The sequence below is a fragment of the Stenella coeruleoalba genome, assembly GCF_951394435.1.
Source record: "Stenella coeruleoalba genome assembly, chromosome: 10".
In the NCBI taxonomy this organism is placed as follows: Eukaryota; Metazoa; Chordata; class Mammalia; order Artiodactyla; family Delphinidae; genus Stenella; species Stenella coeruleoalba.
In genome coordinates this window covers 12,065,128-12,079,028 of record NC_137156.1, presented here as the reverse complement: position 1 = coordinate 12,079,028, position 13,901 = coordinate 12,065,128, and the positions used below count along the sequence as shown (strand labels likewise).

The following is a 13,901-nucleotide window of genomic DNA, read 5'->3' as shown; positions in this document are numbered from 1 at the left end:
CCATGGTGGCTTAAGAAGAGGTAGGTCTCCACGCTCATACTTCCATTTAATGGGTGTTCGTTAAGGAGCAGACTGAGGAATGAATTAACTTATCTGACTTAACCTGTCAGCGACCCCCTGGGGTAGATGTTATTATGATCTCCATTTTGTAAGTGAGAAAACTAAAGTGTAGAAAGGTTAAATTGTTGCCTGAGTTTGCAAAGCTACAAAGCATAGAGCTGGCTTTAAGCTCTTACCTGGTATCAACCAAGCCCATGCTGTTAGCCACCATCATACTTCCCGCCCCATCACTGGATGGTCCACCGGCCACTGAGAAGACGCCCAGTTGTCCAATTCTCACCACTTCACAGAAGAGGCAGAAGCAAGGAGAGAAAATAAATGCATCTCATAGGCTATACTTTAGAGGTCTGACAATAAGTTCATAGAGCCTTAGTCCTGGCAGAGAAGGTCAAGGACACCAGGTGTAACCACTTTATTTTCTAGATGAGGAAACATAAATCCAGAAAGAGTAAGTGATTTCCAAGGTTCCTAAGTAGGTTGACTTAAGAGTCCCATCTCCTCGTTCTAAGTGAAGTCATTTTCTCCGGCACCCATTAGTTTCCTATTTACCATCTAGTAGAGGAGAGAGCACAAGGGGACCGGCCAACTCAACTGGCAGCGTTAACGTGAGCGAACGTGTTCGCAGAGGCTAGTGTGGTGTTATAGGCGGGGAGTACCCAGAAGGAGGAATTGCTTGCGGCCGGTGAGATTGGGGAAAACTTCACGGAGGAAGTGGCTTTTAAGTTGAGCCCAAATCAGGTAGGCTTCCATCTTGCTGAGCTGAAAGAGAGAACATTCCATAGGGAGGGAAGAGTGTATGCAAAGGCAGGAAGAAGGGAGATTTGTTGACCATCAGGTGGCCTGAATTGTCTTAAGTGGAGGATACCTGTGAGGAAAAGAAATCAGACAAGATGAGGAAGTGGGAGCTAGGGCGCCGACCGAGGGGGCTGGACCCTAATCCAAGGGCAGTGGGACCATGGCTACTGAGTCCAGTGAGTGGAGACTGTGCTTCGAGGCAACACAGTGCGGACTGAAGCGGACAGTGTCAAGGATCAGAGACAAGTCATAGAGTCCGGCCTCTCACAAGGCAAGGGAGGCTGAGCTACTGATGAGGTCTTGGGAAAGGAGAGGATCGAGAGAATGGGGTGGGGGGCAGAGAGCTGCAGGGGGGATGCGGGTGAGGGCGGGGGTGATGAGACTGTGAGAGACAGAAACCAGAGAAAAAAGAGAAGGTGGGATAATAAAATCCTTCTGGTCAAGGTGAGAGCTCAGCGGGAGAGAAAAGCCCACAGGAAAGGGGATGGGGTTTGAGGTGAGCTGCGGGCGGGAGGAGAGGAGAGGGTGGAGGTAGAGGGGAAGCGGCTGCAGAGGACGTGCGTGCGCTGGGAGGGGACGAGCGTCTGAGGAGAGCCTCCACTGTCCGCCCCTGGACCTGGTCGGACGGGTCACCAAAGTGGTCTCAAAAGGGACAGTAAGTGGCGAGAACAAAGCTCTGGGGGAATGTTATGAACCCAACTGCACTGAATCAAATCCTCTTGAACACAAGCATAGTCCACGGAGTCGGTTGAGATCATGCCAAGAGATAGAATTCCATTTAGTGAGGATTTAGCTTAATTAAAGTGTGATTTGCATTCAATTGATGTGAGGTATACTCTTGCAATCCTTATTGGGCAGGAGTTAAGTAAATTATACTTGCTTAGGGCTTTGAAGGCTCTTGGTCTGATCTCACCTAAACTCCTGTAGGAAGACGGAGAGTATTGGTGTGAGAGGTAGGAGTATTGTGGATATTACGATTGCTGTTGGTAGAAGAGTTGTTCGTTAAGTGGAGTGAAACTGTCATTTTATTTTTAGGGAGTAGGTAGTTTAACTGCAGAGACTTTAAAGCAGGTGTGGGCATGGCTAAATATACCAACCCCCAGAGACCAGACACAGCAGAAGCCACACCACCCATGGGCCCGAGCAGAGAGCAATGAAGGCAGGGCTGCAGTCCCAGAGAGGACGGTCATCGATGCGCTGCCAGCGCAGGGATGGACAGAGAAGAAACACCCTGACTTCTCTGCTGCTGCCAGGCTCCTGTGCGATTCCCATTGGCTGCTCACAACAGGAAGTGGAGGGCAGGGCAGCCCAGGTGATGATTGTTAAGGACCAGCCTTCCCAAGCGCAGAGTAAGGCAGAGAAGTGATTTGGGGGCAGAGCAAATGGAGACGAACTAGCAAGCCCAGCAAGCAAACAGCCTTGGTCCTGAGTCCATCAGAGTCCGCTGGCGTGTGACAGACACTGACTGCTCTTCTCTCTGTGCCGGTGAATGATGGGCCGAACCTTCTAGGGGAGGAGGGAACTCCGGGCTCCGCACAGCTTTGCTGCTGCAACTCACCAGCTGCTTCTTCCCAAATGTCTGAAAACTAGCATCTTTGGAATCTTGCATGAATGCTTTGTATTGTAAAAATGACAACCGGATGAGCATGAACCTTTTCTGTGATGGCAAACCTTGTCGTCTTATGCCCATATTTTCCATAAACTAAACTCTGCCAAAGTATTTTTGTACTAAGTGTGAGAGGAAGCTTGGGAGATGTGGTTTGGCAGGTGAATTATGGGAATTCCCAGATATTTGGTTTTTGAAGATAAGGGGAAAATTATTGCATCCCTCATAAAGCCCTTTGCCACACCCAATACCAGAAAAATTTAAATGGACAGGTTTGGAGCAAGAGAAAGGAAATGCAGGGAATGACTAGAGATCAAAATGTAAAGTTGTAAAGGATTAGGAAAGATACTTACAGCTGAAATGGTTTGTTGTATAACCCGGGGAAAGTGTGAATTATTTGCATATAACAGAAAGCATCCCTCCAGGACTTGACTCACGACTTCACTCACTCCACACTGCCCAGTTGCCCAGCCCCAGGAGATCAGTGCCCTCGTGACAGCCTCAAGCCTCCTCGGCAGGCCTGACATAACACCCCCAGGCCTGCTAGCCCTTCATCCTAAGTTTGACAGGGTGCTAAGATTCCATCAAATCAAAATTGCATTGTCAATTTAAAAACAGCTTTTTTTCAGGGGAAAAAGACATTACCAAATCATATGCTCACATCGATTTTCAGACACATAAAATTAGAAGAAAAACCTTCCATCAAATTTCAAATCTTCCAACTTCCAGGGTATCAGCTAGAAGTTGTTTTCCTGATCACAGTAATTCTCATGAAAGTACCAATGAATCTGAATTCGCTTAAGGAGAATTTTTCTCTTCCGAAGAGGATCCTGCTAACCTAAATGACTCTCTCATTTGTGGAACAGGGAAAAGGAGATACTTTTGACCCAGGAAAAACGTCTTCAGCCATTTGGTATCCTATTTCCAAATATTATTGCCACCAGGCTTTTGAGCTCAAGAACTCGAAAGAGCGTTTCTGAATCACCAGTTATTTTCCAAGAATATCAGCTAAGGAAACAGTAGAAAGGGATGGGGATCAATCCCTATTTCCAACTCAGCATCAGTGAGACCTCTCAAAGTCAACTAATTATAGGAACCACCTATGGTTTTTGGCAAAATGACACTGGTGACAGGAGAAATAAGTCCTCTTTAACATAAAATACCCCACTACCCTCTAAACTAAGACGAAGGCTCACGTGTGACCAGTGCTAAGGAGAGGAGTATACAATGCAGGACAGAAGATGAGGAGATTTGGTTTGTCAAAAAGGCCGGCGAAGTCTTTTTTCTCTTTTTTTAATTGAAGTGTAGCTGATTCACAATGTTGTGTTAATTTCTGCTGTACAGCAAAGGGACTCAGTTATACACATATATACATTCTTTTTTATATTCTCTTCCATTATGGTTTATCCAAGGGTATTGAATATAGTTCCCGGTGCTATACAGTAGGACCTTGTTGTTTATCCATTCTGTGTGTAATAGGTTGCATCCACTAACCCCAAACTCCCAGTCCATCCCTCCCCCATACCCCCTCCCCTTTGGCAACCACAAGTCTGTTCTCTATGTCTGTGAGTCTATTTCTTTTTCATAGATAGGTTAATTTGTGGCATATTTTAGATTCCACATATAAGTGATATCATCTGGTATTTGTCTTTCTCTTTCTGACTTACTTCACTTAGTAGGATAATTTCTAGTTGCACCCATGTTGCTGCAAATGGCATTATTTCATTCTTTTTTATGGCTGAGTAGTAGTATCCCACTGTATATGTGTACCACATCTCCTTTATCCATTCGTCTGTCGATGGACATTTGGGTTGTTTCCATGTCTTGGCTATTGTAAATAGTGCTGCTATGAACATAGGGGTAAGGCCAGGGAAGTCTTGACCTGAGATCTGAAGGATAATTAGAAGTTAACTAGGCAAAGAAGGTAGGGAAGGTATGTTCAAAGGCCCTGTGGTAGAAAGGACCATGGCCGGTAGGTGAAATTAAAAGTAGTCACTAGTGACTGGGACCGAGATTGTAGGGAGATAGGGAGTTTCTGGGCCAAGAAAGTCCACAGGTCCATGCAGCATCTGTAGCCAGGGTTCAGGAGTTGTTTTTTGTTTCTTTGCTTGCTTGCTTATTTGTTCTCTATCTTTCAAGCAGTGGAGGGAAGGAGGGAAGATGGCACTCACAGGCTTGCCTTTTAAGACAGTCACTCTGACTATAGAATAGAGAATGGAATACAGGACCAAGGGTGATGGGGAAGACCAGTTAAGAAACCATTGCAATAGTCAAGGCAAGAGATGATGGGAGCTTAAACCAGAGTGGAGACAATGACCAGATCTGAGAGATATTTAGAAGAAAAAAAATCATTGAACCTGGCGACATTGGAAATGGGAGTGTAGTGGGGAGGGATCAAGGATGGCACCTACATGTCTAGCTTGTGTAACAGGTGGAACCATTCACCAAAATTGGAAATACTGGAAAGAAGACCAGGTTGGAGGGGAAAGATGATGAGTTGGGGTTGAGGCATGCTGTGTTCAGATGCCCTTGAGAAATCCAAGAGGAAATATGTAGGAGGAAGTTGGGCAAGCAGGTCAGAAGAGAGGTCAAGATTGGAAGTGGAAATGTGGGAATCAACTGCATGAAGTCAATTAAAGCTGTGGGTATAAGTAACAAAAGTAAAGAATTAAAGGAGAAAATGGGGCTGGATAGAGTAGAACATGGTATGAAGGACAGAGTGTGGTCAGAGAGGTAGAAGAAAATACAGAGGGGCAAGAAGGCTCCCAGAAACCTAGTAAAGAGCATTTCAAGAAGAATGTGGTCAATGGTTCCAGAACAATTGGAGACGTCAAGAAAGGTAAGGCCTGAAAATAAGTCCTTTGAATTGGTTGATACAGAAACCATTGTGATCTTGGTAAGAAATAATACAAGAATGCCTACGCACAGTTCTCTGATTGAAAAAAAAAAACAATTTTTTTTGAAGAAAAAGTATATGGTCTGCAAACATTTGTTTTTCCTAAATTTGCTCTTACGGAAAAAAAAAAAATCTGTACTTTAGCCATCTAGGGTCAACCAGATTGGAGGCTTGTAGGTAATTCAGTGGGTGATGAGGAGAAGGGTGGAACCAGCTGAGGAAAGAAAGGAGGTCTCTGGGCACTGGGTTGGCAGAGCTGACTCCTGGCAGCTCCTTACCCTCTGTCCTGTGTCCTGTCCTGTGTTGGTTTCCTAGGGCTCTGTAATAAATTACTACATGCTGGGTGGCTTAAAACAACAGAAATTTATTCTCACAGCTCTAGAGGCTAGAAGTCCCAAATCAAGGTGTTGACAGCACCACGCTCCCTCCAAAAGCTCTGGGAGGGGATCCTTCCTTGCTTCCTCCAGCTTTGGGAACTCCCGGTGTCCTTGGCTCGTGGCTGCTTCCATTATCATGTGGTCTCCTCTTGAGTCTTCCCCCTTCTCTTCTTTTCTAATGACACCTACCACTGGATTTAGAGCCCACTCTATTCCAGGGTGATCCCATCTCAAGATCCTTAATGTAATTACTTCTGCAAAGACTCTTTTTCTAAATAAGGTCACAACCACAGGTTCCAATGGACATATCTTCGTAGGGACCACCATTCAACTCACTCCACCCTCCCATTCCTGTCTCCTGGAGTATCATTTCATCTAATCTGAACGTCTCCATCCCCAAACTGAAGAGCCAACAATCCTATCCCTGCCCCTTTAATACCCAGCCCCAACCTTACCCAGCCAGGTCATAGGAGCCACCAAATTCCATGTAGAGCTGAGTGTCCTTCTTCCCTGGCCAGCTGTTCCAGACTATTCTTTTTCCTAGAGGAAGGTAGGTGTCCCAGACCCCAGAGCTCACTGTGGCTGGTAGGTAATTTTACTGTGCTGGATGTATTTCCCCATAGACACATTGCTAAACTGCATCACTAGGTTCTATCCCCTTCTTCATTCAAGACTTTAGGTGTCGCTTAGGTTAAATGGTATTTTATGGATGTCGGGGAGGGGAGGGGAACCAACCGTAGTTTAAATAAATTGTATTGATAGTTTTCCAAGTTCCAAATGAACTTTTGAGACAACGTCCATTTGCACACCAGGGATTCTGTGAAGGTTTCCTATATCAGCTACTGAATGAGAATTAGAACTCAGGAGTATTGATGAATAATTGGTCACTGTACCCATGAGGGAAAGACACGTGAGGCTACATCGCATGTCTGTGAGGTGGGTGGGGGCTCTTGCTGGCTGCTTTCTCCATTGAGGATAGAGAACCATGCACGTGGCTCTAAGTAGTTTCCCATGAAAGAGATTTTTATGGGCTTCATGACTCGAGAACTGTATCTTCTTTCCAAACTGATGAAGAACAAAAAGTGGCACTTTATTGAGCTACTACAGTAACTGCTGCTTCAATAATAACAGGTGGAATTCCTCTCCTCCTAAGAGCTCATGTATTCTATTATGCATTTAACTTATCTTTACAAGAGTTCAGAAAAGCACCTTCAGATACCACTTCAAGGTGCATTTGGGGAAATCAAGGCACGGAGTTGATAAATGACTGCTGGGCCACGTTTTGCCCACCCATGAGGCAATTCATCCCTTCTCACCATCACAAAAGACTCTTAAGACTTAAAATTGTCCTTCAAAACTGTGTCTGTAGCTGAGCAAGAAATAGGATGCAGGCCTCATTTTCCAGGTTTTGTGTCTTATCTCGTAAATCAGTGGTTCCCAAATTGCGTAGTGGTTAAATCGACTTGTTAAAAGTTTACTTTCTGTTCTGCCTCAGACCCACAGCATCAGAATCACCAGAGGGTGAGACTAGGGTGCTGTTGGCTGCATCCCTCCCCCGCTTTTCTGATGCTCAGTCACATTTGGGTCCCCCTGCTATGGGACTCCTGGGAAGCTTTGCTTGGCTGTCTCTAGGCCCTCTGGTTTCTGGACCTTCCAGCAGTACAGGGCTGTCTGGAGACATTTGGTCTTTGGTAACCACATCCGGGCCCAAGTTGTCTCCTGGAGGATGAAGCTGTGCTAAAGAACTGTCCGTCTGTGAGCTTCCCTAGTCACAAAAATTAGAAGGTAATTCCCGTGTAACAGGGTCTGCCTCGGACAAACTAATGAAGCCAGTTCTCTGTGTCCTAGCGTTAAATCAGCATACAGGATAAAGCATGGAGTCAGACAGCCATGTGAACTTAGGCAAGCCTTCAATTTCTCCCCGGGCTTGAGCCTCAGTTTCCTCATCTGTACAATGGATGGGGTTGGGGCTGGGTAGTGGAACAGCAATGTAAAATGAGGGTTACTAAAAGAATCAAATGGTATCTGTTAAATGCCTGGCATGGTTTTCAACAAATGGCAATTCTCTTTTCCTTTCCCTAGAAGGTGTCCATTTCTGTCACGTGAATTCTGGGAATCTCTGTTCCTTCTTTCTATTAGAACAAGGGTGTGGCATATCTTTCTGTGTGTGTGTACATTTAAGTTTTTTACCTTTTCGCAAGTTGTTAGCTTTTTAAGTTAAAAGTTAAATTTTTAACTTTTGCATTTTACAATTAACTACCTGATTTTCCCATGTTGACCGAGGAGAAGCATTAACTGTAGCTCCTAGTTAAATAAGCAACTCTCTACGATTCTCACCCAGCAGAGTTACCCAGGTGGGAAGTAGTTTGATTGCAAATCTACTGCAGTTTGGAGCGTCAGTCAGGAGCTTGTCTGAGCCCATTGGTTATTGCTTTTGTTCGTGAGGTTGTATCTGTGGCATTGCTTTTCCAACCAATAATCACAAGGCTTCTCGCTATATCCAGGTTTGGGCTCATTTGAGCGTCCTCCTGCCCCAAAGCCCCAAAATGAATTTTGGATACTCCGCAGACACATCTATGTTGCAGCCAACAATCTTAAACACAACCTCCAAATTCGATGAGGTAACATCTCAACAGGCAGAGATGTAATTTTATTTATATTGTAGATGGAATGGAAGGCTTGTCTGCCCAGATACAGAAATTCAGAGCTCAGGAAACTGTAGTGTGACCAGCCATCCCAGTTTGCCTGGGACAGTGGTGTTTGCTGAACCTGGGAGTTCCAGGTTTAAAACTGACAACATCCCAGGCAAATTGGGACAAGTTGACCTCCCTAGCAGGGAAGGGATGGGCACAATAGAAGACCTTTCCGTCCTCTTTCAACACCTGGAAGTAGGTGAAGTTCTCATCAGCTGGTCTTCCACCCCCACCTATGGGTAAAGTGGCCCAGGTAAGGCGTGCTCCTTGGCAGTCTCTGGTACAACTGCACCTTTGTGCTGGACTCCAGGGTCTAGAGAAATCCTCACTCTTTGAATTCTAAAAATTGTTGGAGAATAGCAAACAGAGCAGCTGGGACTTCCCACTTCTGGAATCCTGGGAATTCGCTCAGAATTATCTTTCAGTCAGACATGCTCCAGGGCCAGTCTTACGGCAGACAGAGAATGGGGAAGTTGACAGACTCTCCCATTTACTAGCAGCGTGGCTTGGGCAAGTCCTCTCTAAATGTGAATTTCCTCACCTGCACTTTGGTGATGACAACATCTCCCTCAAAGAGCAATGGTGAAGGACTTCCCTGATGGCACAGTGGTTAAGAATCCGCCTGCCAATGCAAGGGACACAGGTTCGAGCCCTGGTCCAGGAAGATCCCACATGCCGCGGAGCAACTAAGCCCGTGAGCCACAACTACTGAGCCCACGTGCCTAGAGCCCGTGCTCCCCAACAGAAGAAGCCACTGCAAGGAGAAGCCTGCACACCACAACGAGTAGTAGCCCCCGCTCGCCACAATTAGAGAAAGCCTGCACAAAGCAACAAAGACCCACCACAGCCAAAAATAAATTTAAAAAATTTTTTAAATCTTAAATAAAAGAAGAGCAATGGTGAGAATCCTGCAGGTACCAAGCAGTCACTAACAAAGGCACTGAACTCATGCCCGTTTCTCTCTCCATCTCCGTGCCCTTGATGAGACATATATTTAGGGATGGTGTGATGACAGCCTCCAAATGTTCCTCCAGGAGGTTAGATTCTAACACTCACTGTTAGAATTGCAGAACATTGAGTTGGAAAAAAAATTTCCAATGTTCTTCTCTCCTCTTCTCCAAAATGAGTATCATTAATGATCCATGAGCCTATGAGTTATAAAAATCCAAATTCTCCAATTTAGCCATCCAACAGGTAAACTGAGGTCCAGAGTGGACGGGTGGGTGACAACACCTGCTACATAGCAGATCTAGAATCCAGCCCTCTAACTTCTAATCTTCGGATTCAGTGGCCCCTCCATCACACTGTCTCCTAATCCCTTTCCTCAAGGATTTGGTCTCTGGTAATGGAAAGAGTTGGGAGAACAAGAATAAAAGCCTTAAGAAGATACTAGCATTTTACTGATGAATAAAGGGGGCAAAAGCTGGTTTTACTAGAAGAAAGTGGGAAGGCCAGTGGGGGAGGGACAAGAAGACAGGGTTTAGAAGAAACACTGACTAGAAAGAAGAAAGCAAACTTTACCCAACTAGTCTACATCCAAGTGACCCCAATCAAGAGACTCTGCCTGACTGCTTGATGATAATGACCCAAACGTGGCTACTTTTTTTAAGGGGTCCAATTCTAGCTCCTGTGACAATTACTAAGACATAGGACTCCCTGATGTGGAAAAGTGGAAACAGCAGCCCCCTCATAAATTGGGGTGCTGGCGCCCGCTTTCCCAGGCTATCAGACGAGCCTCTTTTGTATCTAGGGCACACGTAGTAGCAGGCTCACCCCGTTTCATTATATCTGTGATTCTGCGGCGCTTCTGCGTACACCTCGGGGCTGCCTCTAATTTAGGCTTGTGTCTTAAGACGGCTCTCCCCTTGATAACTCGTGCTGGTGATGGGAAATCACTTTGTAAGCTGGGAAGGAACGGAATGCGTAATCGAAAAGCTGTCCCCAATTTGCCCAGCCTAAGAATCTGACGGTTGGAAAGGTAGAAAGTGCTTCTTGCCAAGAATGGATTGCGAAATGGATTAGAAAATGAAGGCTGTTTGGCATTCGCCCCTTTGCAGCTCACAGGTAGCCTGAGGGCTGCAGTGTGACCCCACCACTCTGCCCAAGAGGGAACTACGACTATGATTTCAAGTTACTTTAACTGTAGATTATTTTGTCCTACACTGTTTGTCCTACGCTGTAGATAAGAATTAGGATTCAGACTTAATTCCCACCTCCTTACTAATCTGTGAAGAGAAATAAGCCTGTTTATCAGGTCCTCGGGAAGTTGGAGGTTCAGCTAGATTTAGTCATGCCCTATGACAAAGATAACGTCTTTCCAAGAATAATAGAAGCAATATAGAATGTGATATTCTAAAAAGTGTGTTCAATTATGCATTAGATTAAAATGGAAAATAAATTATAGGTGAAATTGCACATAACAAAGAAAATTTCTGAGCTCTGTCCCTGACAGTGGGTCAGAATTTCATTACACCAAAAGAAGTTAATGATTTCTTGAAGTTTGTCAAAATGGGCTTGACACGGAGTGAGAAAATAACAATAATACCAATAGTAATAACTTATGTAAATGCTTTTCTTGTGTCAAGGGAGAAACCAGTCACTTTCATGCATCTTATAGTTGACGCAAAAATAAGCATACAATAAATGTTAGGTATTGTTACAGTCATCACATTTAACCATTACAATCCTATAAGTTATGTACCTTTATCGTTCCCATTTTGTACATGAGCAAACTGAGGTCCCAAGACATCGGTAATTTGTCCAGCCTCCCACAGATGTATGTGTTGGACATGAGGTATTAGTTCATTTCTATCTAACTGGGAGGCCATGCTTCGGACTGCTATGCTTTAGTACCTCCCTGCTGTCCACATTGCCCTTGTTTATGGCCTTTGTCCACGCGGCAAAATCAATTATGCAACTAAAGATAAGAAGCACATAGGTTACATATGTGAATTTCTAGCATTGTGTATGGATAAGAGTGTGGGCTTTGGAACCAACCCTACTACTTACCAGCTGTGTGGTAAGTTACTAAACTCCCTGTGTCTTGGTTTCCTTGTCTGTAAAATGAGATAATACCTCACACACAGGGCTGTTGGAGGGAAAAAATTAACACCAGATAACTCCTCTGTAAATGTTACCTATTATTATTACTAAATGAACCTGCTATCTTTTTTTTTTTTTTTAATTCTTTGGCCATGTGGCGCATTATGTAGGACCTTAGTTCCCTGACCAGGGATCGAACCCACGCCCCCTGCGTTGGAAGCACAGAATCTTGACTACTGGGCCACCAGGGAAGTCCTGAACCTGCTATCTTAAATGTAAATAGCCTCTCAATGACAATACTTGCCTACACAATTTTTTTTACACAATTTTAACACAATATTTTGTAAAAAGTGTAAAAGTCTTGAGACATTTTTCCAGCTAGGGAAGACACCATCGTCCTAGCTGACAGCTGTAAATTCTAGGACACTGAGCTTGCCCCAGCCCTGTGAGTGATGGTTCTAGAGTGTCTTAAACCACAAGGAATGGAGAGTCAATTGTATCAAGTACTTTTTCCCTTTGCGATTTGCACACACTGATGATTCCACGTTGTGTGAAGGTGACTGAAATGATCAGAGTCCTTTTCACATGGAGCAGGTGTGAAACTGTCATTGCTGTCGTGGCCACAGCTACTGTTTTCAGAACAGCCAGGTTGGTCAGCTTCCGGTTAGGCAGGAGGCTCCTGCTTTTATTGGAGAGACATGAGACTCCCCAGGCAGGCTCTCCTGCCAGAAAGTGTGAACTCCACATCTGTCATTCCACCATTATAGCTTCATCTCTAGCTCTCAAAGGCCCTTTCTCCTGAAGAAGCCACTAATAGGATTTAAATACACCTGGAGGGTTCCAAGATATTAGCAGAACCCACCCTGATTGCCTAATCAGTTGACACCTTCTGCAAGCATCCACATGAAAGGCAAAATACGTCTAAGGACTGGACCCAGGAGGGTGAGGGAGCAGGCAGTGCAGCCAACCTAAGAGTCTCTGTCCTGGTGGGTCTCCAAGGCCCTTGAGGCACTAACAACCTGTCTTGCCCTTAAAGAGACATCCATTAATTGACTTAGCTGTTTGTGCCTTTGTCTACAAGATTATACAGAAAAGCTTCTGAGATGCATAATTCCCACAGTCTTTATTTGCCTTCACTGAAGGGCCTGGTTATTAAATTACGTTTGTCATTAAACCATTAGTGATTCGCACATTTAAGTCTAATTAAAAATGGGCTACTCTGCTTAATGATTGTTGCAAAGGAGATAACTCCTCAGTAATTCTAAACATTTACCCTCCATCTAGTGGGAAATGCAGTTTTTACCAGGGGCTGGGCCACCAGGAGCTTTCTCAGTACATGCAGGTCCCTCTCAGGTGGGTTGAACTGTCCTCCTGTTAAGGACACTATCTTCAGATGTTACTCAATTATCTTCAAGGCGAGGAGACAAGAGGGGAAATGAGGTCAGTGCATAGGACCACAGAAGACATTCCCTCTCCACTTCTCTGTAGTTCAAATGAAAAAATTTCCTTACTCAACAACGAAGGATTTAAGATTCATACCTAGATGTTAATTTTGTGAAAATCAAAATTGTTTTATCTTCCAGTGTATTGTATTTGCTTTTTTCCCCCCCAAAGTATATTTACTTATTTTAAAATCTTAAGTGTCGTAATTAGTTTTCACAAAAAACGTACTGTCTTTTGGGCTTCGGGGTTTTTTGTTTCGTTTTGGTTTTTTTGTTTTTGTTTTTTTTTATTTATTGAAGCAAAAACTGATTACAAAATTGTTATGCTGATACCGTCATACATCCTTGCTCAATCCCCTGCCCTGGAAAATCACATTTAGATTTTTCAAGCCTGTCCTGCCTGTTCAGTTCTCTAGTTATGGACATACAATGATAGTGACAATGCATAAAGGTGGGCGACAGAGAGGACCACTGTTCAAAAGTATTTCTTTCTTCTCCTGTCCATATATAAAATCCAGGTCTATTAGCCTAGACCAAGGACCCAGCTTTTGCCAAATCCCTAAGAGTTCTATACCCTCTTCTCCCCAGGGGACCCCAGCAGAGGGAGGACACAAGCGTGTGCTGGCTCAGAGGCACCAGAGGTACCGGAGATCCCCTGTCCTGCTAGAGAAGCAGCACTCTTGGTGAGACAAGAGCCAGAGTTTGGCCTTGAATCTTGGCTCAGCTCTTAGTATTTGGTGGGACTTGGGAATGTTACCCAGCTTCTTGAACCTCTATTTCCCCACTTACAGAAGCAAAGTTTAAAATAGATTTGTAAGGAGAATTGAATGAGACCACGTTTCAAAGCAAATGGCAGAAGATATTTTAGCCAACGTTAATTTCCTTTCTCTGATCTAACTATTGATTATGAGTTTCTAACTCCCTCTATAAACCATTCTCCTTTTCAGAATTTTAATCTAGTCTTGTCTTTGGCAGCTGTCCCCAGAGGAG

General features: G+C 44.5%; 1 protein-coding gene across 5 annotated transcripts in view; it reads left to right on the top strand.

Moving 5' to 3' along the window:
- LOC307192126 (uncharacterized protein) overlaps positions 1–13,901 on the top strand; it is a 304,662-nt gene that overhangs the window by 220,221 nt on the left and 70,540 nt on the right. For all 5 annotated transcript variants that reach the window (XR_013829980.1, XR_013829981.1, XR_013829982.1 and 2 more), the window contains exon 7: positions 13,500–13,552. Coding sequence is in view for 1 of the 5 variants with exons in the window: in XM_079932722.1 (XP_079788848.1) it covers positions 13,500–13,552 (53 nt within the window). In the remaining 4 variants the exon portion in view is untranslated. The remainder of the gene's footprint in view (positions 1–13,499; positions 13,553–13,901) is intronic.